This window comes from Melopsittacus undulatus, chromosome 1, assembly GCF_012275295.1.
Source record: "Melopsittacus undulatus isolate bMelUnd1 chromosome 1, bMelUnd1.mat.Z, whole genome shotgun sequence".
In the NCBI taxonomy this organism is placed as follows: domain Eukaryota; kingdom Metazoa; phylum Chordata; class Aves; order Psittaciformes; family Psittaculidae; genus Melopsittacus; species Melopsittacus undulatus.
This window is the reverse complement of record NC_047527.1, coordinates 141,227,760-141,251,444: the sequence shown is the minus strand read 5'-3', so window position 1 is coordinate 141,251,444 and position 23,685 is coordinate 141,227,760. Positions and strand designations below refer to the sequence as shown.

The 23,685-nt window shown below is 39.9% G+C and overlaps 1 protein-coding gene across 2 annotated transcripts in view; it reads right to left on the bottom strand.

Moving 5' to 3' along the window:
- The window catches only part of IGF2BP3 (insulin like growth factor 2 mRNA binding protein 3), a 115,047-nt gene that overhangs the window by 77,294 nt on the left and 14,068 nt on the right, over positions 1-23,685 (bottom strand). For both annotated transcript variants that reach the window (XM_034063376.1, XM_034063380.1), the window contains one exon: positions 12,223-12,271. In XM_034063376.1, coding sequence (XP_033919267.1) covers positions 12,223-12,271 — 49 coding nt within the window. The remainder of the gene's footprint in view (positions 1-12,222; positions 12,272-23,685) is intronic.

Sequence of the window (23,685 nt, the reverse complement as noted above, 5' to 3'; positions counted from 1 at the left end):
ATACTAGAGATCAGTAAGGACACTATGCAAGCAAATAAATGAAAGTGCTGCATGTATAGCTATCTACTACTCACAAGCAACAACTTGATTCTATTACTAAGAGCAATCAAAAATCCAACACCCAATAAAAGGTGTCCCAAGAAACGATTTGGATTAATTTCTAACATGCATTCCATTCCCTATTAGGCTTTCTAACAAGGCAGCTGTTTGCAAGGATAGCTTTACTGTACCTTCCCTCCCCTCAAAGTTAATGGTGGGCTATAGTTTTCAGAGTGATTTCCTGTTTGCATTATACTCTAAAAATCCTGCCCATTTGCTCCACTAAAAGGCATGTGCTTGGAAGTGGTTTTGATGACTTTCAGTCACAACACATCCCCCCCCCCCCCTTTGATTGCCACAGCATCCAAAGCATCCGAAAATAAGACAGCTATTTCAAGTTACATTCCCTTCGTTCCCTGCCCACATGTACTTGGCTACCAATTTGGGGCACAGGATCAGAGGGAGCCTCAGGCTTTGGAATAACACAAACACTTAAAATAGGAAATATATTAACACAACTTCATTTCCCTTCCCCCTGCTCAGCAGATTTGACTGTTAGTGTTCACCTACATCTTAAAGATCTCCTACATATTCTACATGTCCTCACTGTTGCCTTCCAAGCCTCTTCCCAGCAGCCAGTACCTGACCTACCACAGCATCCAAACTCCTGGAGTGAGCCGTAGCTGCTGGATGAAATGGAAGCATGCAGATGCAGATTGCACTGTCATCTGCATTCCCATAAGCCTGCAGCATTTCACCTTGCTTGGTACAACAGCTTCACTGCTTGCCTTATCTATCCTGCTCCTTCTGTGGGAGATTCCGCAACTGAGCTCAAGTTATTCTTTGTCCACACACACCCAACAACTCAAGATTTTCCCATAGCACTAGATGAAAGCAAGTAGAAGCTGTGAGAAGAGACACAGATTGGGCAACAGTCTTGAATGGCCAAGACTGCAGTCAGAATGGTCCCTTTGGAGGGGAACACAGCAGCAATGAAGCAACATGCTTGTACAAATAGCAATACAGTAGAAGGCTTGTAGCAGCAAAGCAGCCCCACAGCGTTTGCAACAGTCTCAGCAGTTTTGCTCAGAGAGGTGGCTCAAGAGCTGCTTTCTACTTGTTCACTGAACAAGGCAAAAGAATCCCACATGTTTAAGTACAAGTGCGAGGAGAGATTGCTGACTACATTGCTTTATAGAAAAATCAACTGGGCAGGAACTAGCTTGCCCATTGAAAATAAGGACATTTGGTTTCCGTCCCTCCACACAAGAGCCTGTTGCATAAAGTTAGATCAACATGTGGTACACATATGATTCAAATGTAACATTTCCTGGCAACCAGGAGCAAGTCCAGAGGAGGATCTGCACTGCTGATAATGTCGATTTTTCCCATGGCTGTCATTAAAAAAAGTCTGCTGATCTCTTGAGATATGAGCAACAAACCCCATTCCACTGGTTTTACTGCAGCACCTTTTAGCTTAGGGGGGCACACAGCACTCAGGCTGGAGAAGCAAAATCCAAGACATGCACTAATGTCTCTTACAGCAACTACATTCAGAAAGTGAAATAAACTAAAATGACTGACGTATCTGGTGCAAACTCAGTCCCTCAACTCCAATCACTCAGTAGAATGTCCAAAAATGGGAGAAAGATATTCAAAGGATGGGAAGCTGCTTCCATACTAAAATCACTAAGCAGGCTACGGCTCTTCATCCTGGAGGAGAAGTGACTGAGGAATAGAAGTCCTTAAAATAATAAGGGAAACAGGGAGAAAGAAGTAATGGGCAGCCTATTATTCACTATTCCCTCCAACACAGAAGCTGCGAGGCAGGTCCAAGTTCAAAGCATGGGAGAGGAGGTGGTTCTTCCTGCAACATGCCCTAAGCCCATGCAACTCTTCACTTTGCTGTACTGTGGATGCTGGAGTTTGCATTGGCTCAAGAGCATGTTCACAGAAATTCTGCATACATTTCTCAAGCACAAAGGCACCGTTTCTGGGTCAGTAGGTTACAGGGCTGCAAAATGCTGAAAGCCAGGACACTGACTTTATATATAGTGAGCTATCACTATATCCTTGCCCTTATTCTTGCACCCCTCCTGAGACACAGCAAGAGGGATACAGGGTTATACATAAGCCTTTTTTATGGCCCAGTATTGCTGGTTTTACATTCTTTATGCACAAATTAAATTAAGAATGGAAGCATTGAAGCCACTTGAAGCTAACATTTTTCTACTCCTTTGGCTACCATGAGTAAGAGCTGCTAACATTTCTCCTATTATTGCCTGAGGAACAACTTATTAATGCATTTCCTCCAATTCTTTTCAAATGATACAAGTGGTAAGACTGAAGAGGCAATCCCTGGTGGTAGCATGTTCTTTCAAGGCAGGTAACAACACTTGAATGCCATCTTTGTTTACAAAAGTATGCAGCTTTACCAGCACTTCATGCATGCTAACAAAAAGGTACCACCATCTAATTTCATCAGGAATTTTTTGGGCTGCACTCCCAGCATTTAAGACCAGCACTTTCAGAGAAGACCCAACACCAGTAAGAACTACTGGTTCCTCATGTCACAGAGAAAAACTAAAGTGAGCAAGGTTTAAAGATTTCAGGCAGCGTGAATAAATAATTAGGAAAGACTAAGTTCTCATGCAAGAGACACGGAAAAGCTATGTCAATAGCTTTAACAAGACATTTTTCTTACCAAAAAGGTGTATTCTTTCATAGGTCAAAAACATAATTCATGACTTTCATTACAACTTGCTAAACTGAGATTGCATTCAAAATTGAAAGAGTTTTTAGAAGCTACAATTTTCACCAAGTAGTCCCATGGCATTTGTTTGTTGTGTTATTAGAGTACCAGTGAGAAACAAGATGAAGTGATTACATGTGAAATTAAGAAAGCAGATGCTTATTTGACTTTGGGACTTCAATCACAGGTACAGACTGCATCCAGTTTTGGGACCTTCAGTACAAGACAGACACTGAGAACCTGGAATCAGTTTAGTGAAGGGCCGCCCAAGATGGCTGGGGACTGAAGTACCCCTCCTGTGAGGAGATGTTGAGCCCAGAAAGGCTTTGAGGGAAGCATAGCACCAGCCTGCCCCAGAGGTCATTGAGAAGATAGAGCCAAGCTCTTCCCAGAGGTGCAGGGCAGAAGTAGAAGAAACAATTGGCATAAGTTGACACAACAGATGTCCTCACCAGATAGAAGGAAAACAAGTCTCACTAATAATTAATCCTTAGAACTGGTGAACCAAAGAGTTTGCACAAACTGTATTCCTAGAGGTTTCCAAGACTGGAAAAAAACCTTACGCAATGTGGTCTGAATTCAATACAGACCTTGCTTTGAGCAAAATTGTTGGGCTATAAACCACCTGAGATCCCTTCCAGCTCAAATGGTTTTGTAGTTCTATGAAAGGACACGTCCCAAAGCTGGACAAAGAGGTTGCACTATTATTAATGTGACTCCTTAAGTAAAAATTATAGCTGAAGGGTGCAAGACTTTGGCAACTGAGCCCTTGACCAAAGGTCTTCACAGACACTGTGTGACACTTGCAGAGGTTGCCCAGAGAAGCCGTGACTGCCCGTCCCTGGCAGTGTTCAAGTCCAGGTCGGACACAGGGGGCTTGGAGCAACCTGCTCTAGTGGAAGGTGCCCTTGCCCATTGGAGGAAGTTGAAAATAGATGATCTTTAAGGTCCCTTCTAACCCAAACCATCCTACAATACCTTTCTGGAATTGCAAATAAAAAGTAAGATTTGGTGGCTGGTTTCCTCAAAAAGTGTTTTGAAACAATCACACTTTATACGTGCTAATATTTCTCAAATTCTGGAGTCACTGCTAGTGACAGGGTAAACAAGTAACCATATTATTCCAGGCTTGTGAGCAACACATTGTCCTAACAGTGCCAAGCAACCCATGGTGACAGTGCCTAAATTCTTGCACACTAACTGCTGTTTTAAGTATTAGAACATCTCTGAAAAGTTAAGACATCGCAAGTTGTGCTTTTCTTTAACCTAGAAGATCAAAACTAGCCAAGAAAACAGATCTTTTTTTCTTCCTCTCAAAAACAGGACAATGGAACAAATTTGGATGGGGGAAAAGTTTGGATCAAACAGTTGCACTGATAAGTCACACTGAATCATTCTTTTTTTCCCCTCTATGTCTCCAAAGACATAAAGCTTTTATATGTCTTAGTAGGAATGGTTGCATTTAACACTTAAAACTCATTGGTTTTCTGTGCTTCCACATTAGAGCCCATTGCAGCCAAAAGCAGCTCATAATCCATCACAGGAGATCTACACAATGAATCACAAAGCTGTGTGACTCATCTAAGACAGCAGACTAAAAGTCTCAGTTCCAAGTAGATACTTCCCTGCACTCCTTGTCCTGCCCCCTCCACAGCAGGGTTAACCAACAGCTCACAAACCATGACCCAAAGTCACTGCTCAGCATGTTCAGAGAAGCCAGCAGCTATCCCAGCTTGCTTAATATTCTGGTCAAAAAGCTCTGGCACTTCAGCACCTTCTGAAGAAGTTGCTCAGCCAGTCTTTCTGCCTCTGCCATATGAGTCAAAGCGGCTGTCTGAACAACCACCAAACACCACATCTCCTGCAGCATGAGCCCAAAATCTTCTGCATCGTATTCTTTCAACTTACCACCTTGGCCACCTGAAGGAAAGAGGAGAAACTTTCATGCCTCTAAACAATGTTAATCAAGCTAGCTCTGACCTGGTGAGCTTTCTGATTTCTTTGAAGGAGTACTAACATTATATTAGTTCTTGTGGTTGGAAGACCACCTTCTGTATCTTCCAGGTACTGAACAGAACCTTGACATCACCTCTAACTTCCCTATTTCTTACTTAAGCTACTGCAATACAAGTTTCCTAAGGAAAAAGTTATGTTAACTAATGCAATGAGACTTTTCTAAGCCTACAACTATAATAAAGGCACAGAAAAGTTCCTTCAATGGGGGCATCTGGGATATTAACTCTTAAATGGAGGCAGACTTTTGATAAAAACATCACTATCAACTACTTTTAATATGATCCTGACTTAAGTAAAAAATACTGTAGCTCAATTCTCATGGAAAAATTACTTTTCCCTTTAGATTTTCCCTTTGTTTATAACAACTGTAAGATGATTATCAGCACCCACTGTAGCCAACACACTCAGATGAACAAATCATTTCAAGTGAGAAATGTGCTTATTGTATGTTTATCCAAGGACCTTCACTCCCACACTCCATATTTTAAACACCTGCAAAAGGTGTTTATTACCTCACATATACCTGTAAATATCACCCCCTATAATTAAGCCAGGCAATTAAAATCCCAACATAACCCAGAGTATGTTGTCTTAAGTGCAAAATTGGGTGGTCTGCCATAGACACGGTCACTTTTCTGTATCAGATTGCCTCACCTGCTGCAAGGCCCAGCTACACAATGGGAAATGCATGCAGCTCAGGCAAAATAGTTCATTTGGATCTTGGGGCCCAGGTCAGATGGCAGAAAGAAAAGATCATCCTTTCTTTTCCCATTGGCAGGAGAGGAGCAAAGGCACCTCCTATGTTCCCTGGGTATAGAACCAAGACCAGGAAGAGGCAGTGCTGTCCAAAGGCTCTGCATTGCCCCAGGGACTGCTCTATCCTGTAATTAGGAATCAAAACAAGCAGGTGATCAACATTCACCCTTTGTCTGATGTGCATAGTTCTTGCTAAATCTATCTGGTTTCTCATTATAGCAGAATTAACAGTCTTTGTGTGGGGGATAACTCTCTTTAGAAGGTTTTTATCACTGTCCCGCACAACAGACTCATAAGGTAAACACAACCAACACTACAATAGCAGGCAAGAAGTTGACTTTGTCATCAGTACCAGGTATAGTCACTACCAGCTTACTGTCAAACTGGTAAGCTTTATTTCACAGGGTTTGCAGGGACCAGCTCATTTAGTGTTGTATCAGGTTTTTGTTTATTAAAATTGAAGACGGCATAAGGCTGAAATGGAGTTGCAAATATACCAGAGGACAAGACAAGAGCTCAAAGTGATATTCAACTAGAGAAAGTACTCTGGAGAAGGCTCAAGGGATGTTCCCAGGTAAAAGACTTAAGAACAATTAATTGCCTAGAAACAAGAACCCTCAGAAGAGGCTGACAGAACTTAAAACTCTCTCCTTAACCCTCCCTAAAAATTGGAGGTCTTCAAATAAGTAAAAGACTGCTGCAGAGAACAGACTAACCTGTTCTACATTCTCCTGCTGAGTAGGACAAACAGTAATTGGTAAAAAGTACAACTTAGTGTCTGATGTAGCACACTGAAAAGGAAAGAGAAAGCAAAGATCCCTACTAGATGTTCCTATGCTTAGCAGGCAGTAGCAGATAATTTGTGTGCACTTAGCATTCCGCTTGCATTTTTATAGCGATACATTATTTTTATAGCTTTACATTAAATTAGGATTCTTGGAGGAGTCTTGAGGTGAAAGATCATATTTCAATACACTTTAAACAAACCCCTTTAATGTTCATTCTTCTTCCTTTTCGGATTCTTTTAATTGTAGCTCCGCTCATTCCTGCATCTCCCCTTTACGTCTTGCTTTATATGAGAAATATCTGCTCTGTATAATCCTAATTTATCCTTAATTGCAATAGTCTCATTTTTTCTTTTCCTTTCTTAAAACCTAGAAGCTCCCCACCTGTCCTCTTCATATCTTTGGTGTTCTATAATAAGTTGCATCCTAAGCAGGTACCATTCAGCAAGATTAGTTTTTACACTGCATCTCTAGATTGAAAACCAGCCAACAAACAACCCACCCCACAGAGCCTAGCTGTTCAAAGAAGAACACAAGCTACTACAGATCCTCAGGACAAAGAGTTATGTGCACTGTAAGAATATTTACTTACATTTACTCACAATCAAAATCAGTCTCAATTCTTTTGAGGAAACTGGAGGTTGACTTACAAATTACACAGATGGATGGAGATGGCTCAAACCTTTCTTGCATTAACAAATCTCAATGAAGAACCTGCAGTTTCAATGCAACTCTGATCCAGAAATCCTTTTTCATTACTACTTCTGCTTGGAGAATCTAAAACATCAGAGGTCTCAGCATAACTATGAGACTTCATTTTCATTTCCTTGAAAAAGTGAGGAAAAGCAAACCCTATTTAGTAACATCCTTTTTCCCTTTGGAAGAGCTAAATCAGACCTCCCTTCCCACACATTTCTGTCCCCGAAAGCAACCTGCAAGTCTCACAGCAAAGCTAGGAATACACATTCACAATGTTTTTCTTGCTTCTCTACTCACTCAACTGGTTCACACTTCACAGGCTGGGCTTTTAGTCTACCTTTTTTGTTACAAAGTTCATCAACACTGTATCTGTTTATCTGCTCCATAAAAACGATAAGGAAATAAGCCCACAGAAGATAAGTAGGAACCCTTTAACAGCTACCTTCCTGCTGAGCCAGCAAGGGCTGTTTCTGGCACCATCTGTGTCCTGAAAGTCTGTTCTCTTGCACTTTATTCACTAAACAGGGTAAAAATATTTGGAAAGAAAAATGTCTTGAAGCATCTTCTACACTGGGGAAGCTGGTTTTCAAATGTTTTAAAAGAAAATAAAGGTGACATTTCACATAACAATTCCTTCTCAGAAGAAGTCTACTTGGATCCCCACCATATTGAATCTCAAACAAACTCCAAGTACTTCAGTTTTAAATCACCACACGCAGACCTCCTAGAAGGCATATCATTTTGTCTTGCAAATACACCTCCAGTCCTGAATACTCACAAGCAAAGTGAGAGATTACTTGCTGTTACAAATTAGGAGTCAAAACAGTATGTTACAGACTGCAGTTCAGGAAAGAGTAAGAGCTATTTACTGTTCTGCAGAGACCATAGTCTGGGTGTTTGTTTCCAATGAGAAGGAGATGAGACTGATATGTGTGAAGAATGGGAGAAGGTGGTGTGCTAAATCCTTCACTTGTCACGAATCTTAGCATCAATCTGGACTTTGTATTTGATGAGTAAAGAGAGTAAAAGGGAGGAGGGGCAATGATACTCACCTACTATCACTAAGAAGAGGTCCACTAGTTGTTTGAAGGTTTGCTTCACCAAAAACTTTATAACAATTTAAACATTTGTTTAAAAAATAAAATCTGGTCATGCACATATCATCCTTTGTGTTACTAAAAAAATAACCTCTATAAGCAATTTATATGTAAGCAGAATAAAAGGAAGATGGATTCCAGAAGTGATGACACTTTTATGGAGTATGGGCACTGATCCAGAGTCCTCAAACCCAGACAGTCCAGTGAGAGTAAGGGAAAAAGAAAAATGCAAGTGACCTCTTGGATGAGTAGAGAACGTGACCCTGGATAAGCCCCCTACCAGTCCAGACTCCAATGTCAGTCTGAGTCAAGTCTTAAATTTTCATAGTTCAAAGAAAGATGCTGCCTTCCCTCCACCCCCAGTTTCTCCTAGCTGGGCAAAGAGTACAAGAGTACCAACCCACACACACAGAAACATTGCAGAACCTTGCCAAAAATCTTCTTGTGAAGTTCAAATTAATTACCAGGCAAGTTCTGTACAAACTTAACCTTGAATGCCTTGGAATACATTAGAATTTTATCTTTCACAGCTGCACTTTAAAGGTGAGCTCTTCAGGATAGCAACCCTGTAGGGTTCTTACAATGTAGTAACTTGTATATTAAGTAACATATTAATAAGTATATATTAATATGCTTATTATAGCAGGTCATCATCTGCCTTTCTTCTACCACTTAATCCTGAATATGATCTAAAAGTGGTTATCTCACCTTTTTTGCGTATACCATAATGGGCTAAGTACAGAGGGAACTCCTACGTTACCTGGCGGAAACAGCTACAAGTCCAGCTGCTACAACTAGTTCTAAGAGTCAGTATTTTGTTCAGTAACTTCAACCTATGCAAAGGAGAAAAGTCATTGGAACATTTTCCTCAAAATGCCAGCCAGAAAAGTGAAGAGTTACTTTGGATTTGTGAACTTGGTTTATGAAAAGTCTTATTAATAAACGCTTGTTACTCTGGCCTTTTACACCCAGTTTTCCAAGCTATATGGATTAACTATAGGTCAAGCGTCCTACCTCATGATTCTTCAGGATACCCAGTTTCTTCCAAGTGGAAGTCAAGCTCTCCTTAACATTAATATTTCCTCTCTTCCATGCTACTTAAGACTCTAGATTTTTCTAAATAGATGCACATGCCTCTTAGAAAGATAAGAAGGTATACCAGTGAAACAGTTCCAAGGTTTTCACAGGAAATTCATTAGTCTGGAATTTCACGACTCTTAAGAGCCAGCTTCCATCCACACAGAAACCAAAGCATCTATATCGACAACAAGACACCTTCTTCAGCTGATGTATCACAGAACATTCTTAATTCAGATTAAGCTTCAGTTTATTCCCTGAATATTTTGCTGGTTTTGAAAATATTCTCTGGGGTCCTCAGGAGTGGGAACTGCTGCCAAACCCTGCTCTACTTCATGCTACAAGCACTGCAGTTACATTCCTATAGTACCAGCATCCCTTCTGCTCTTCCAGACTGGCTTTCTCCAATGCCAATGACATGCATTTGAGAACATCATGAATGCCTTCCTTATTACAAGAGATTTTGTGGGTGATGTGTTGTAAGCCAAGGACCATCTCTGCTGGGTGTGGGTATGCACAGAGATGCTCCCTGGGTCAGAGTCCCATGTGGTCCAGGACTTACAGGTACTGTATGACACGCTGGCAACAAGAACAGCTGTAAGGCACTGAACTAGAGACATGTACATTGACTTTCAGGAGCATACCTGTACGTTTCCCATGTAAAATGCTTTCTATAAAGAACAAAATTAAAACAATTACTTAAACAGAACTTAAAAAAACCAGCCCCACATTTCCAAAGAATGAGAAGATAAGCCTTCCTAATGACAGTTATACTACAAAAAAAAATCATAACATAAATCTTTGTTCTGTTCTTTTCACATGTCCCTATGTCACTGTAAAAATAAAAGTGTTGCAGGGTGTATGTGTTTTGTGTTTCAATAGCAGGTATACATGAGGGTTGAGAGACTGAACTAACCTAGAGACATATTTCATCAGTTGTGTTTGGTTTGGTTTTAAGGATTTCACACCCATTAGAAGTCAGTCTTGATTCAAGCAATTAACAAAGGAGTGATGAGGCAAGCAGATTGGCACAGAGGGACTATAAGACACAGTCTGAGTAAAATTGCTCCAACTGCCACACATGTACATGTATACACTATCCCCTCAGAAAACTTTATGCAAGAACACTGATTCAACAGAACTCCCTCTCTATATGCATAAACTTTTAAACAACTTGTTGCAGGAAAGGCTTGTTTTAAGGAGGAATCATCTGAAACTTTCTTACAAAGCTCAAAGGAAGTTTTTGCAAGGTCTTTTAGCACTGGAAAAGAACAAAAAAGAAGATACCAGAGCCCAAGGTAATCTCAATGTGAGACAATTCCCTGGTTAAATGAATCACCAGTTGCTGTATATATGTTGTCATCAGCACTCTTTTGAGAGCATATAGAACTTACCTGCTTAGTGCAGAAGTAGCAGATGAACAGCACTTACTAAGGAAAACTTTAGGAAGTTTGTGGACAAACTGTGCTTGGCAAGCAGCCCTGATGTTGCAAGAGAATGCAAAAGTACTGTAGAGGTTATTTTGGGGCCTCTAAATTCTGTGCCTGACAAAGGGTCAGGTCCATACAAGCAGCTTGAGGATACCTAGACAAGGCTGAGATGATGCTAATGGGGAAAATTTTAACACTTCCTGGGGAAATTTAGGAAGGTACAGTGCTTTAAAAAGGTAGAGCAGAAAGAACATCTGTCTGAGACCAGATGTCACCACGGACACTACAACAATGGAGAAGCAGAGGGAAATAGCTTAAAAATCAAGAAGCAGATGAGAAACAGGGTAGATACCTATGGCATATAAGCAGTACGAGCTACATACATGTAAGGAGGGACAAGCATGTTGATGCATTTTTATGTACTTTGCTCAACAGGGCTTGGCTTACATCTGTGTTTATTCATTTTTCTGAATCATATGCTTCTGCTCTGATACTATTCCTACACAAAACCCTTAAGGTTTGTACCAAAATATAAGTTAATCCTCAAATTAGTCACCCTCAACCATTTCTATTACTACAGTTGCCAAAAGCTTGACAAAGAAAGAGCAGTTCTGAATCTGAAGTACAAGGTGAATATGGTTCAACTGAGGGGAGCACACGGCTCAGGAAGTGGAGAAGAAACTCTTATACCGACAGCACATGCCAGAAGGGCAGATTGAAGCAATGAGACATGGTGTGTGCTGCTATCTTAAAGAAACCCTGCAGATGACAGCCTAGGGTGGACAGAGCAATGCCTCCATTTTTCTCCAAAGCAAGGAAGCAATCAGGGAGGGCAAACAAAGAAGTAGCTACAAATGGAAAGGCAGACCAAAAAGGCAGACCAAACTTGCTAAGAGAACAATGCTACCAGAGCTTTAACCTCAAACCCTCCATCCTCTAATCTCCCTCAGACAAAAGGATGACTTACCACTAGTAAAACATGAAAACATTTTTAACACATACAAGGCAAAAAAAGCAATAAAGAAAGCAGATCTGTTCTTACAGGAGAAGCACTATCTGTGGAGTGTTAACAGCAAGTATACAATATATTAGTGAGCAAGTAACTGCAAGTGCATGAGCAAATAATTTGCCATCCCACCACCACTTTGAAGAAACAAGGAAAAATGAACAAAAACTTATCAACATTATCAGCATTAAATTTCTGGGTTTGTAAAGTGTTGGCCAAGTATTTAAATATGAGCTTGTATCAAGTTTACTGAACTCATACACCAGCAAGGTCCGAAACAGGCAAGCTTTCAGTCAAAGAGAGTGACTGCATCAGGAAGTTAGCATTCACCAAAGAATCCATTTCAACATTTTTTATGGTTAACTCGGAGAGCAGAAATGAAGGCAGTTATCTGAATTGCTTAGAAGGCTCTATTGTTTCCTCTTCCAAAGGATTTTTCCCCAGAACAGAATGGGTGGTGTGTGCAAAGCAAGTGAAAGGTGGGGGAAGGGGAAGAGTCTTGTGGATAAAGAGAGAAACAGAAACAGTTTTAGCACAGATACCAGTTTTTAAAGTAGCTTCCTACCTCCCACTGCAAGTGAGGCGGGATATTTCTGATCTGAAGCTTCCGACTCCTGCAGATAAATTAAAGAAAATAGTTTTTAAAAAAAAAATCAGAAAGAAAACATTACTGCAAGAAAGACTATACACAGTGTCATACATTCAGCATCTGCCCTACTCAAAGGGGCAAAACCAAATACACAACTCAAGAAAAAAAACCCAGCAGATCGCTGGGGGGAATGTTAGGTCAAAACCATTTCGAGCCCAAAGAGCTGTTACAGAAATACTTGTTACATGTTTGACAGCTGTTACATTTCAGGAGGTCTCCACTTTTCTTGGACTATTTCTATTTCAGCTTTAAGGCCTTCAGTATCTAATTCTCCACGTTATAAATGGGTGTGATAATCCCATGTATTTGTGCTGGATTCCCCTCTACACACTTAAGAATTTGTTTTTTAATTCTTTCTTTCTTTATCTTTTTTTTTTAATTTGCCAAGAAGGTATTTCAGGATTCCACATCCCTTCAAGGAAGAGAATGTAAATTTGAATACATACATTCACTTTGATATTAAGATATTCGTTAGCCTAATGGTGGACTGTTTCCTAACATGTAGTTGGCTGTTTTCTCCATCTCTGATTAGGAGGAAGGAGTAAGAATCGGTAAATTCATTGCCTTTTCACCCCAAATTTACACCAGTCTTCACTTATCTAGTAAACAAAACATTCACTTTGAAGTGCTATTGCAAAGCCTGTCAGCATGCTGGCTGCCTTCACAGCCAAGTCCTTTGTCTCCTCCCTTCCCCCAAAGTGAGAGAACAAATAAATGCCAGAGATGCCACAAACCCCTTGGGATTCACAGGAATGTGTAGATTAGTGCAGTTTCAGATGGGCTCAGGTAGGGCATGCTGTTTGGGTCAGCCTAGCTACCCAGGGTAGATCTGGGGAAGGGAGAAGGGACAACATAGTGCAGTCTACCTTAGGTCTCAACTACATTTTGGTTTACCAAAGCGACTAAGTGCCTTGTGTTCAAACACTTAGTTTTACTCAGTGTTTTAATTGCTCAATACTGACCTCTCACAGAAAAACACTTGGCGTTTTAGGAACTTGTTATAGCAGAATTTTGTTAAACCTACACAGACCAGCAAAATCTTGCAACAAAACAAGTTCCAGAGATGCTCCCATCTACCAATAAAATCAAAAACTTTCATTTCCCCCCATCAGATCCATTTAGAATACACTCCTTTCGCTCACACCACCACCAACCACCCACACAGGCCTGCACTGAGTATTTTACATCTCGATATGCTCTTGTCTAGGCTTTATCTGCTGCCCAGCCAGGGCTCCCAACACAAAGCCACCTTGCCCACACTTCTCCTCACATGGAGCCCCAATGCTGCGGTGACCACAAAATCAAGTGATTAGTGCATTTTCTCCCAAAAAGATGAGCAGGTCTCAGTCGTGCAGCATTTCTCAGCTGTTTTCACTCCCTCTCAAGCAAGAGCCAATTTCAGCATCTGATCATTTAAATAGGCGGAGAAGGGAGAAGGAAAACCCAAGCTGCACACAGCTCCCTTTAAGCTTTCATTTCCAATAAAGCAAAGAAAGTGTCAGGAGCTGCTTCACCGTAACAGGGAAGGGGGGGAATTTCCTTGAAGTCTGCAAAGATTTCCTCTTCAACTGCAATCTCAGCTGGTGATGCTGGTACAAAACAATCACCCTAAAGTAGTGATATACTGCTCCAAAATATCAAAGTAATCTCACACAACAACCTGAAACTTGAAAGCGGCATCCTGAAGTAGAACATAAAAGGGGATGTTCCTTCAATATTAAAAATACTGTGAAGTTTTAATGCAGAAAAATCCCAAACCACAGAATTGGCAGCCAATATGCTATTCAATGTGCTTCAAACTGTGTCGTGCCATTAGTCTTTCACACTTGTAGATTAAAATTAAAACGCATTAATTTCTTAGCAAGGAATGCCACTCACAGAAGGATCTGAGCACACAACAGCCCGGCCAGCCCACCAACAGGTCTCACCCTAGCTCCATACAAAGCTAGGCAACAAATGCTCACACTGAGCAAAGTGGATTCACTGCTGAAGAGGAGAGATGGAAAAGTCCTTTCCAGAAGCATACATACAAGTTTCATACACAAAACTGGCACTTCACATTTCATTTCTGAAGGAAAACCTACACATCTTTTCCTTTATTGTCCAGCACCTACAAAATGGACCAAAATAAAAAGCATTTACTCAACAGTACATAATACAAGGTTTGGAGTTGTTCATTTTATTTCCAACCTGACTTCGAGGGACTGAAAAGTTTGATGCAACTTAAAAAACTTGTGCCAGCTAACATTTGAAGCACAGAAATAACTTGAACATCCTGAAAGGTAGGAGGAAGAGGAAGGGAGAGGAGCAAGGAAGAAATGCCACCTTGAAATTACCAGTTCCTCTACCGCATTCATAGAGCCAAAGGAAATGGCAAGCCAAGTACAAAAAGGGTGCAGTCCCTCTGTGCACCTCAATTTATGGCAATAGTGAGACACCTATTGTACAAAAGTGAAAGGTCACTTCAAAACAACAAGAACAGCAATATCAACCATTTAATCTGAAACCATTTACACCTTTGTCAGTTGCTTGGCTGCGCTGCCAGTAATTTTAACTTGGCACCCAATGCACATGTCTGAAGTCTGGTGTTTATTGATGCATGTGAAAAAGTAATCATTTGTTTCTTTTACATTATTGATGTATTACAGTCAGCAATGAAAAAAATTAATAAAGCTTTGCACGGGCAAGGGAGGAATCATGCATAACCAGCATAAGATGAAAGATCTCTAGCACCTTAGAGACATCTCCATTTCAGTTGCTATGAGCTCCTATTAATATATATATATATTTCTTTAAACTACCTAAAAATACACCAAGCTTGTAACCCATTTCCTCCTCTGAACTTCTCCCCACACACAAAATGACCAGATAGGAATGACAAAGATAGGTTTGTGTTCCCAGTACCAGCACGAGCACTGAGCTAGCAACGAGCAGAGGGAATCCCCCATGAGCTGCGATAACCTGCGCAGCTCCAGCTCAGATACACTGCTCCTGCCTGTCCTCCTGCACTTCGCAGCCCCGTGCAGCTCCTCTCTGCGGGACGGCATTACGGATTTGCAGTCACCTCTACTGCGTGCACGTGAGCAGCACAGAATCAGCTCTCGACTTCCGCAAGAAAAATCCCTAATCAAAAGCAGATATATAGCAAAGAGTAAGGGACGAAGCTGAGTCTGACCGAGTTTACCAGAGCAGCAACAGCTTCCATGAGGATGGGCTCCGATATCAGGAAGTGTTTTTGCACAGGGACAAAATCCTGCACAATAGGTAGGGAAAGGGAAGAAAAAAGCATGAGAGCATCTTCCCTGAAATACTCTCCCATCTCAGACAAAGATAGCTCTTACAGGGTGCTTTCCATCTTCCTCATAACCTATTTTTCTCAGCAAAGTATAGTATACTGGAAGCTCCTATAGCTGTCGCATCCCAGGCAACATAAATCTACAGAAGATTTTGGTTTATTTTGTCGTGAAATAATCTTAACATTTGTTACTTTATAACTACTTGCAGTCATACCAAGTGTGTAAGACAAGAAGCTGTCCTGTCAAAGTCAAATTCCACAAAGGTATTTTAATAGTTTTATTTAATATCTAGCTCACTTAGTATATATATAGCATTCCTTAGTGAAACACTGCCGACGTATCTTGTGACTCATGTAAGCCTTGTATATGCACTTTTTTCCAGTTTAAGCATATTTTCTAATTAACTTCTTCCATTCTAAATAGGCATGCACATCACCTGAAGAAAAAAGCCTGGGCAAACTATGCTTGTGTACTGTACCGTATGGAAGTTTTTGAAAGCTACCTACAGTTCACAGCATTTGAACAGGTATTACCACCTGTTTCTCTTCTTCAAAGATACCCAAAACACCTTTTATTGCTAAGAAGAAAACAGACTTCTCTGGTTTCTGTAAAAGGTTAGTCCATAAGAAATTTTTGGCAATTTACTTTTCTTACAAGGAATTACATGCATTCTAATTCTTCTTTTTAGATACTATGCAGGCAACTGGATTCAGCTGCTTCAAGCCACTGCTGATGACCATACATCAGCATACTTATTTTGGGGGTGTTGAGATATGGAGCCTTGTGTTTGGGGGACCTGAATATCTCTGCAAGACTGAAAGCAAGTAAACAAAACTACATCATTGTGCCCCTTCACAAGGAAAGCAGTGTATTTGTGCTACCTGTGCGTGCAGAGGCAGAAAGAGCAAAGTACCATAAAGATGGACAATGTACCAAAAACCATCTCAGTGATCTCTGAAATGTAAAGCTCTCTATGTAAATACAGATAACATAGGCACAAGGACACCCAGTGTTCCCAACCAACAAGAATCTCCACATATATGAAAATACTAAACATGTCTTAGAGAAAAGGTGGTGGGAGGAGGGAACTAAAAAAACCCACAATTTTAGCTTTCTTGCTTTTATATGTACTCTTTGCTTCTCTCTCGGCTGTCCTTATATACATCACTATTTTCCTTCAACCTATCAAAATCCTCTAAACATGTCTCAAGAATAGTCCACTTTGCAACCCTGCATTAAATAATATCTCACTATATGCTTTCACTTGCTGATACGATCTCACTGTATGTTTTATGTGACATTTAGCAAAGGCAAATCATACAAGAACAGCACCTCTCCTTAAGGGGCAACAATTGTAAAAACCAGGAGATAGACAGTTACAAAGCAAATAGCTATAAAGTATCATGCTTTCGCTCCCAGTTCAAAACCTGTTGTGTATGTCATGTTGTATCTCATAGGTGTGTCAGAATTGGACTCTTCCAGAAGGGAGCGCACACAAATATCAAAGCAATTCCACACTGTCATTGTAGCCAAACTCTTACCAGACCCTTCTCCCCATGGTTCCTTCCTCTCCCCAGGGACCTGCTGCCTGCTGCTCCTTAATTCCCATTTCTCAACAATAACACCATGTAATAGTCTCTTATTTCAGCAGCCATATAAGCTGCACAGTGTTAATGCCTTAAACCCTCACAGCACGTACCTACTCTTTTTAAACAAGTGTCGATGAAAAAAAAAAACCAAAACTAAACATGTTTGAAAGGCGATCAAGTGAACATCAACAATGTTAGTCCATTCAATTGTTTGAATTCAATACCGATGGGATAGAAAGTAAATGCTCTACCCTTTCCCGCTCTTCAGAACATGCAAAGAGCAAGCGCTTATTCATCTCATCTGTTCTATGTAGGCACTGCTATACTAGTTACCTGGAAAAACTCTTGGCACCTCACACCAACAGACACAGAGCATGCCAATACTCAAGTGCTGTTAGTCCCCAGTACCACCTCCAAATTCATGGTCCTCTGGCTGCAACAGCTACGCTTGATGCCCCTGCAAACCCACTCGCCTCAACAACCCCTTTTCTTCCTGAGCTGCATGAAGATAAAAGCTGTCATTTCTCAAGCCAACTTCACTGACAACACAAACTTTACATAGACAGCTGGAGATGAAATATTAAGAAGAAAAAAACAACACCCACACCCACCACACAGCAGAAAACCTGCTATGGACTGTGGCTAATGCCATACAATAAAAGAAAACTTCTGTATAAGAGAGTTCTGACATGAACAGCCATAGAGACAAAGTTAGTGACTCCTATAGGCAAAGTGAAAACTGAATTTATAAGGGAAGGGGAAAAGGTGCCTTATTGTTTAGTCTGCAGCCAGCAAAACAAATACAGGCAAGAAAAACCAAACATGAAAAGCTACCCCCACACACAGACTTTATTAGTTTCTCCCCCTCAGGTTGCTTCAGATACTGATGCTTGATCACACCAGAGTGAATCAGTGTTTTTAAGGCTCTTTAGGGAGTGGAAGTAGGTTTACAGAACAAAATAATAATCCTTAACTCTCAACTCACATTAGTGTAGTTGGGGAAAAAAAGAGGCAGCCTTTTTAGTTACAAAGTGAGGGAGGAGGGTTCTCGTTCTTTTCATTGCAAATGAAGGCAATGATACAGATTAAGCCACTGAAGCAGCTTGTCCTGTAAGAGGTGCTGCAGGCTCTGCCTGCCGCCTGAGTTCACACTGAAACTCTGTGGGTTTAAGCAATTCTTTTGGTCTTTGCAAGTTGTTCACATTTGATTCCTGAAAACATTTTAACAGTAGTAAATCCATCCAAATAACTCTTAAGCAATGTGCATTCTAAGCCATCTTTTTATATACATAAGATTTTATGTCTATACACACAGTTATATATATATATCTCGATTTGTTCATTCCTAACGTTTTTGATAAATACAAAAGCAAAGGGTCACACTCCCTACTTACAAAGAAGCTATACAGAATTTCAGTTCAAAACCCACTCAAGTTCAGTAAAGTGTCAAACAGGTTTTTATATCACTTCTATTAAAAGGTAATTGATTTCTAGTGCTGTATATTATGAAGTACACTAATAACAGCTACTGTATTTTATCAGATTGTGAACCTGAAAGTTCGCCTTGAAGAACTTACTTTACAATAGAAAGGAAAATGGCTTCATATACTGACTTGTTAGAAAACACTACTTCTTATTTTTACACACTGATCTGGACAGCAAAATACTTGAAGAGGAAATGTTACTGCTCCAGTTTCAGACTCAATTCAGAAACTCAGGCAAAGCTTGTCTAAGCCACAGGCAAACTGCAGCAGTACTCTTCTTTGTGTTGCCTCATTATTTGATCCCAGACCTGGATTTAAAAGCACTCTGTACTACCACTCAGAGTAAGGATTTTCCACAAAATTTAAACAAAAGAAATTTTTTTCCTCAAAGCTCATGCAAGACATAATGGTTGGCTCCTAACTACGCTTTTCCCCTTTCATCTCACACATACAACCCACCAAAGTAGCCGCTTTGGAGAGCTGTATTATCTCAGCATTCAAGATGATAATCTAGCTCTTGGATTACCTCACAGAACCCTCTGAGCTGATGATCAAATTTCCTACCAGTGCCTGTGAAACATCAGATTTGCTTACTACTACTTTCCACTAGGACAAACAATCAGAAAGCTGTCCATGGGGCCAGTACACCACGCAGCTGCTCTCCCTAAGCCACCAGCCAAACCATGAGGTGCAGGGCTACGGACTCCTTGCAGGATAAACTCAAATACCCCAAAAGCAACTGGATATCTGTGGACAAGATATGACAGCTCAAGAAACACGACCAGAAGATCCAGGTTACATCATTACAAGATAGGTAAATCAACCAATATAAGTTTGGCTTTCACCTATAACCATTTGCTTCAGGATTTCAGTCTGACAATTCTTCACATCACTAATTAGACTAAAAGCTTATATTCATTATTTGCAAATTCCCTGGAGTGGTCCATAAATACATGTTAAAAAGAAAGAAAATTCTAAAGATTCTGCCATTACCATATTAATGTTGAATTTCTCATCTTTAAAAAAAAACCCTTTCATTTTCCAGGTGTTATTAATAAGAAAAGGCTGTTAAGATTTTTAAATCTTTTTAATTAAAGAATCAAACACTGCTTTAAATTTGATGGGAAGTTCCAGTATCCTTTAGGAAAATGGGCTTTCATCTACCTTTGCGGCTTCTGACATTTCAGACCTTTCCTCTTCCTCCATATGAAACTCATTGGAGAAACTGAAATTACTTACTGGGGGGAGAAGGAAGAGAGCAGGTCATCCTGGTTTTGGTTGGGGAGGGGTATTTGTTGGTTGTTGGGTTTGGTTTGTTTGTTTTTTTTTTTGGGGGGGGGGTGTTTTAGGAGTTTGTGTTGGGTTTTTTTACCCCATTTGTTGCAGAGTTGGAGTTTTGCTGGGTTTTCTTCCCCTCCAAATGCCAGTTTCTTTCCCTTCTCCTCAGAGTACGGGTCTGTACCCCTTAATTATACTACTGAGCTGATTTTATTGACCAAGCATTTTAGAGCTGTGGTGGTCACTTGCTGTTTATTCTCTTAACCCAGCACTAGCTGGCAATTAACTGGTATGTGGATAAAACAGTGAAAACACTCAGGAGGAAAATGAAAAACAGAAAATAACATCTTTAAATGCAAAAGTGCTTATAAACATGCAGGCAAAAATGTCTACTTAAAAACCTAACCAGTATGAAGCAGTAGTCCCCTAAGGATGGGACACAATGCTTATCTTTCATCTGTCTCCTCCCCACCCTTCCTTTCCTTCAGCCACCAAAATAGCCAAAGGCTTCTTCTCTCCCTGTCACTGGCTTTCCTAGTGACCACAAGGGCTGCCAGTTAGTTGAAGCAATCAGTATTTCCACTATGGACTGTGAAGCCTTACGTCAATTATCAGAAGTAGCTCTAAACCAAAACCCACACACTATGTCCCTACAATACATGGCCATGTGAGGAGCTGAGGAGCTCAACATACGGAAATAAAAAGGATTTCAACAAGATACTTTCTTCCACAAAGCAGCTGCTGCCTAAACCCTCACAAATGCTTTTATTTCACATGTCTTCCCTACTACCATTACACCACATGAGAGTGCACATCAGTTAGAAACCTGATGGAAATACGTGCCACAGCTATCATATACAATGTAGAAGTTCTGGCAGCTGTTTTTATAGGGGAGGTACAGCACCAGATCAGATCTTGCCTTAACAATAGCTCAGTGATTTACTCTTCTCAAACTGAAGCATCTAAATCTCAGATTGAAATATCTACACAAAAGTAGCAGCATTCATAGACTAATTCAGTGGCCACCATGCTGTTGAGACCAGCTCTTTCAACCATGAGCCTTCTTTGCAGAGAACACCAGAAATGCTTTTCAGACTCCTTATGCCACAGATATCAACAGGGAGTCTGACCCATATTGGTTACTTTCAGGTCAGGTTTAAGTGAAACTAAAGTTGAACATACTCAGTTCAACTTCACTGAGTGCTCCAGTCAAATTCAGTTCTGATTTGGGGGGTAGAGGGAAAGCAAAATAAGGCTTGAAGTAAAATAACTGGAGTTCCTCCACCTATACACTTAAACAACATAATTGGGATACCTCTGTTACAGAGGCTTAGAGAGCAGGGAACCTCTATTTACTACTTTTTTTTGCTATTAAGTACACAATTTAAACCTTTGAGGTTGAGAACAAGCTACTTTAGAGCTTAAACTGAGCTCAGCATTAGGGTAGTTCAGGGACTCATCCCCGTGCATACTTCTCAGCTGCCTTGCTGTTTCACCACACACACAGACTTTTAAAAGAAAAACCTCTTTGGTGCCTTTTCGAGTCAGCTTTACCAAAGAATGGCACAAATTAGTGTCCAGTTCCTAAAACAATCTCAGTAAGAGAGGATTCCTGAGGGGTTTGGGAAGTGGAAACACACTGAAACGCTCATGATGCTGAAAGCACCATCTAACTTCAAAAAGCTTATGTGCTATAACTAGAACTAGTGGGAAATCCTGCTTAGTCTTATTTTAAGTACATATGTAAACTTCAGCAAACAGGCAGGCTTGCTAGCATTTTCAAATCTCTTTTATGATATAGAAGGATATTAACAGGGGCAAACCACTTCAGCAACTGTCTATATAATGGTATGTATGAATAAAATCTTAGGGCTTAAAAGAACAAAATAAACTAAAAGCACAATTAATGAGCACAAAGTAAATCAACACTTCCAAAAATACAGCCACATATTTCATGCTTTTCCAGTGTTTAAAACCACTCTTAGAGAATGCAGTGCATGTGTGTGTCTGTGTACATGCACATGCATGCACATCTTTTACTCTGCATTCAACCTGGCCAAAACTTCTATTTATATTACTTTTTTTTTCCACAAATACATGTATTACTTAGCTTTGCAAGAGGACAGCTTTAGACTGACATGATAATTAGGCATTGAAGAGATACACTGTGCTCATCATCTGATGTTCTGACAAAGCCTAATGAAGACCTGCAGGTAACCTGCTCACATGGATAAGGGGTTTTTAAATAATAATTTTTTAAAAGAATCTATTTCCTCATTACTACTTCCCACCCTTCAAGCTCAAAACAAACCAAGAGTTTAAAAAATACTGGCAAGATAAATACCTTCTTTTAAATCTTCTAAGACCACACAAACTGGAATAGAGTAAAACACCAGTTTCACAACAGAAGAAATGTCAAATTTACCATATATTTCCTCCTTTTCTTGCTTTAAAAGAAGTTCATGCATCTCAAAGGATTTAGTACAATAAGCCTTATTGACACAAGATTAAAGAAAAAACATAAGGAATTTTTTCAAGTCTAAATTGATGCACACGATAGCTAAGACACAGCACAGATACCAATTCTCACTTTGATGCTCTAGTAATTATTTTACTAGCACACTTTGTTGAACTAATTGAATACCAAGAAGAAGAAGTAGCACGTAAGTGCTGGCCCTCACTAAGGGTAATTCCACATGGTCTTAAACAGATTAGGTGACTTAAAGCAGAGGAGACATAACACCTCTACCAGGAGTCCTAAAACCTGTGGGGTTTGCACTATTACCACCAAATAATTTTCCTTCCTTTCTCTTGCCCTGTCAAAACCCAAAAGTCGTAGAAAGTGACCACTGTTCTGTTTGGCTTTCTATGCTGAATGTCATCAAATACAGAATTTAAAAGGCCATTTCTTTTTCTATACTTAAACTACTTGCAAAGAGAAACAAATCATTGCCATTTCTTTTAAGCAATTTTCCTCTGAAGAGTTCTCCCTAAAAAATTAAATCCTATTCACCTACACAGAAATTGTGTGGACAGAACAGCACCAAATAAAATTATTTCATAGCTGTACTTACAGCAAAAAGTTCCAAGTTACTTAGAAAAACTCCTTACTCCCCCCTCAAATAATTTTATCCCCTCAAAGTGTAGAAGGCATCATCTTTCAGTCGGGATATAGAGCTAAATAATTATACACTTTCCACACACACACAATATTTTCTACATTAAGTTTTGATCTAATGACAAGTTACTGGAAAATGTTTAGCATCTTTTAAGTAGTTTATAAAGTAATAACAACCATGCAAAGCTTTCTGTTATCTACAAAGCTTATTTTCTCCTTCTTTATAGAGCAATAATTTTGCTCCGGGTAAGTACATCTACACTAGTAAATCCACATTCATAGTAAACATTTTGTGTCAGCATAGTTAGAGCATCACAGCTTGGGCATAAAGAGTCTTATGCAATTTTTTATATTTACTTAATAGAAATATTGTCAGTTTTATCTTCCATTAAACTTAATTTTTATCAATTACTAAAACTTCTGTGCTTCACCATAGCAGCTTTGATTAGTGCACCCTGGCTTACTTAATACAATATATATTAAAGCAGTTCCTGAGCTTTCAGACCAGATCTTAGTGAAAGCCTTAGAGCATTGTTTCATTCTGCTCAACTGGAAAAGTCAACTAAAATTCAGTTGTTCACAAGTTTTAAATTATGCAACATTTCAATTTTACA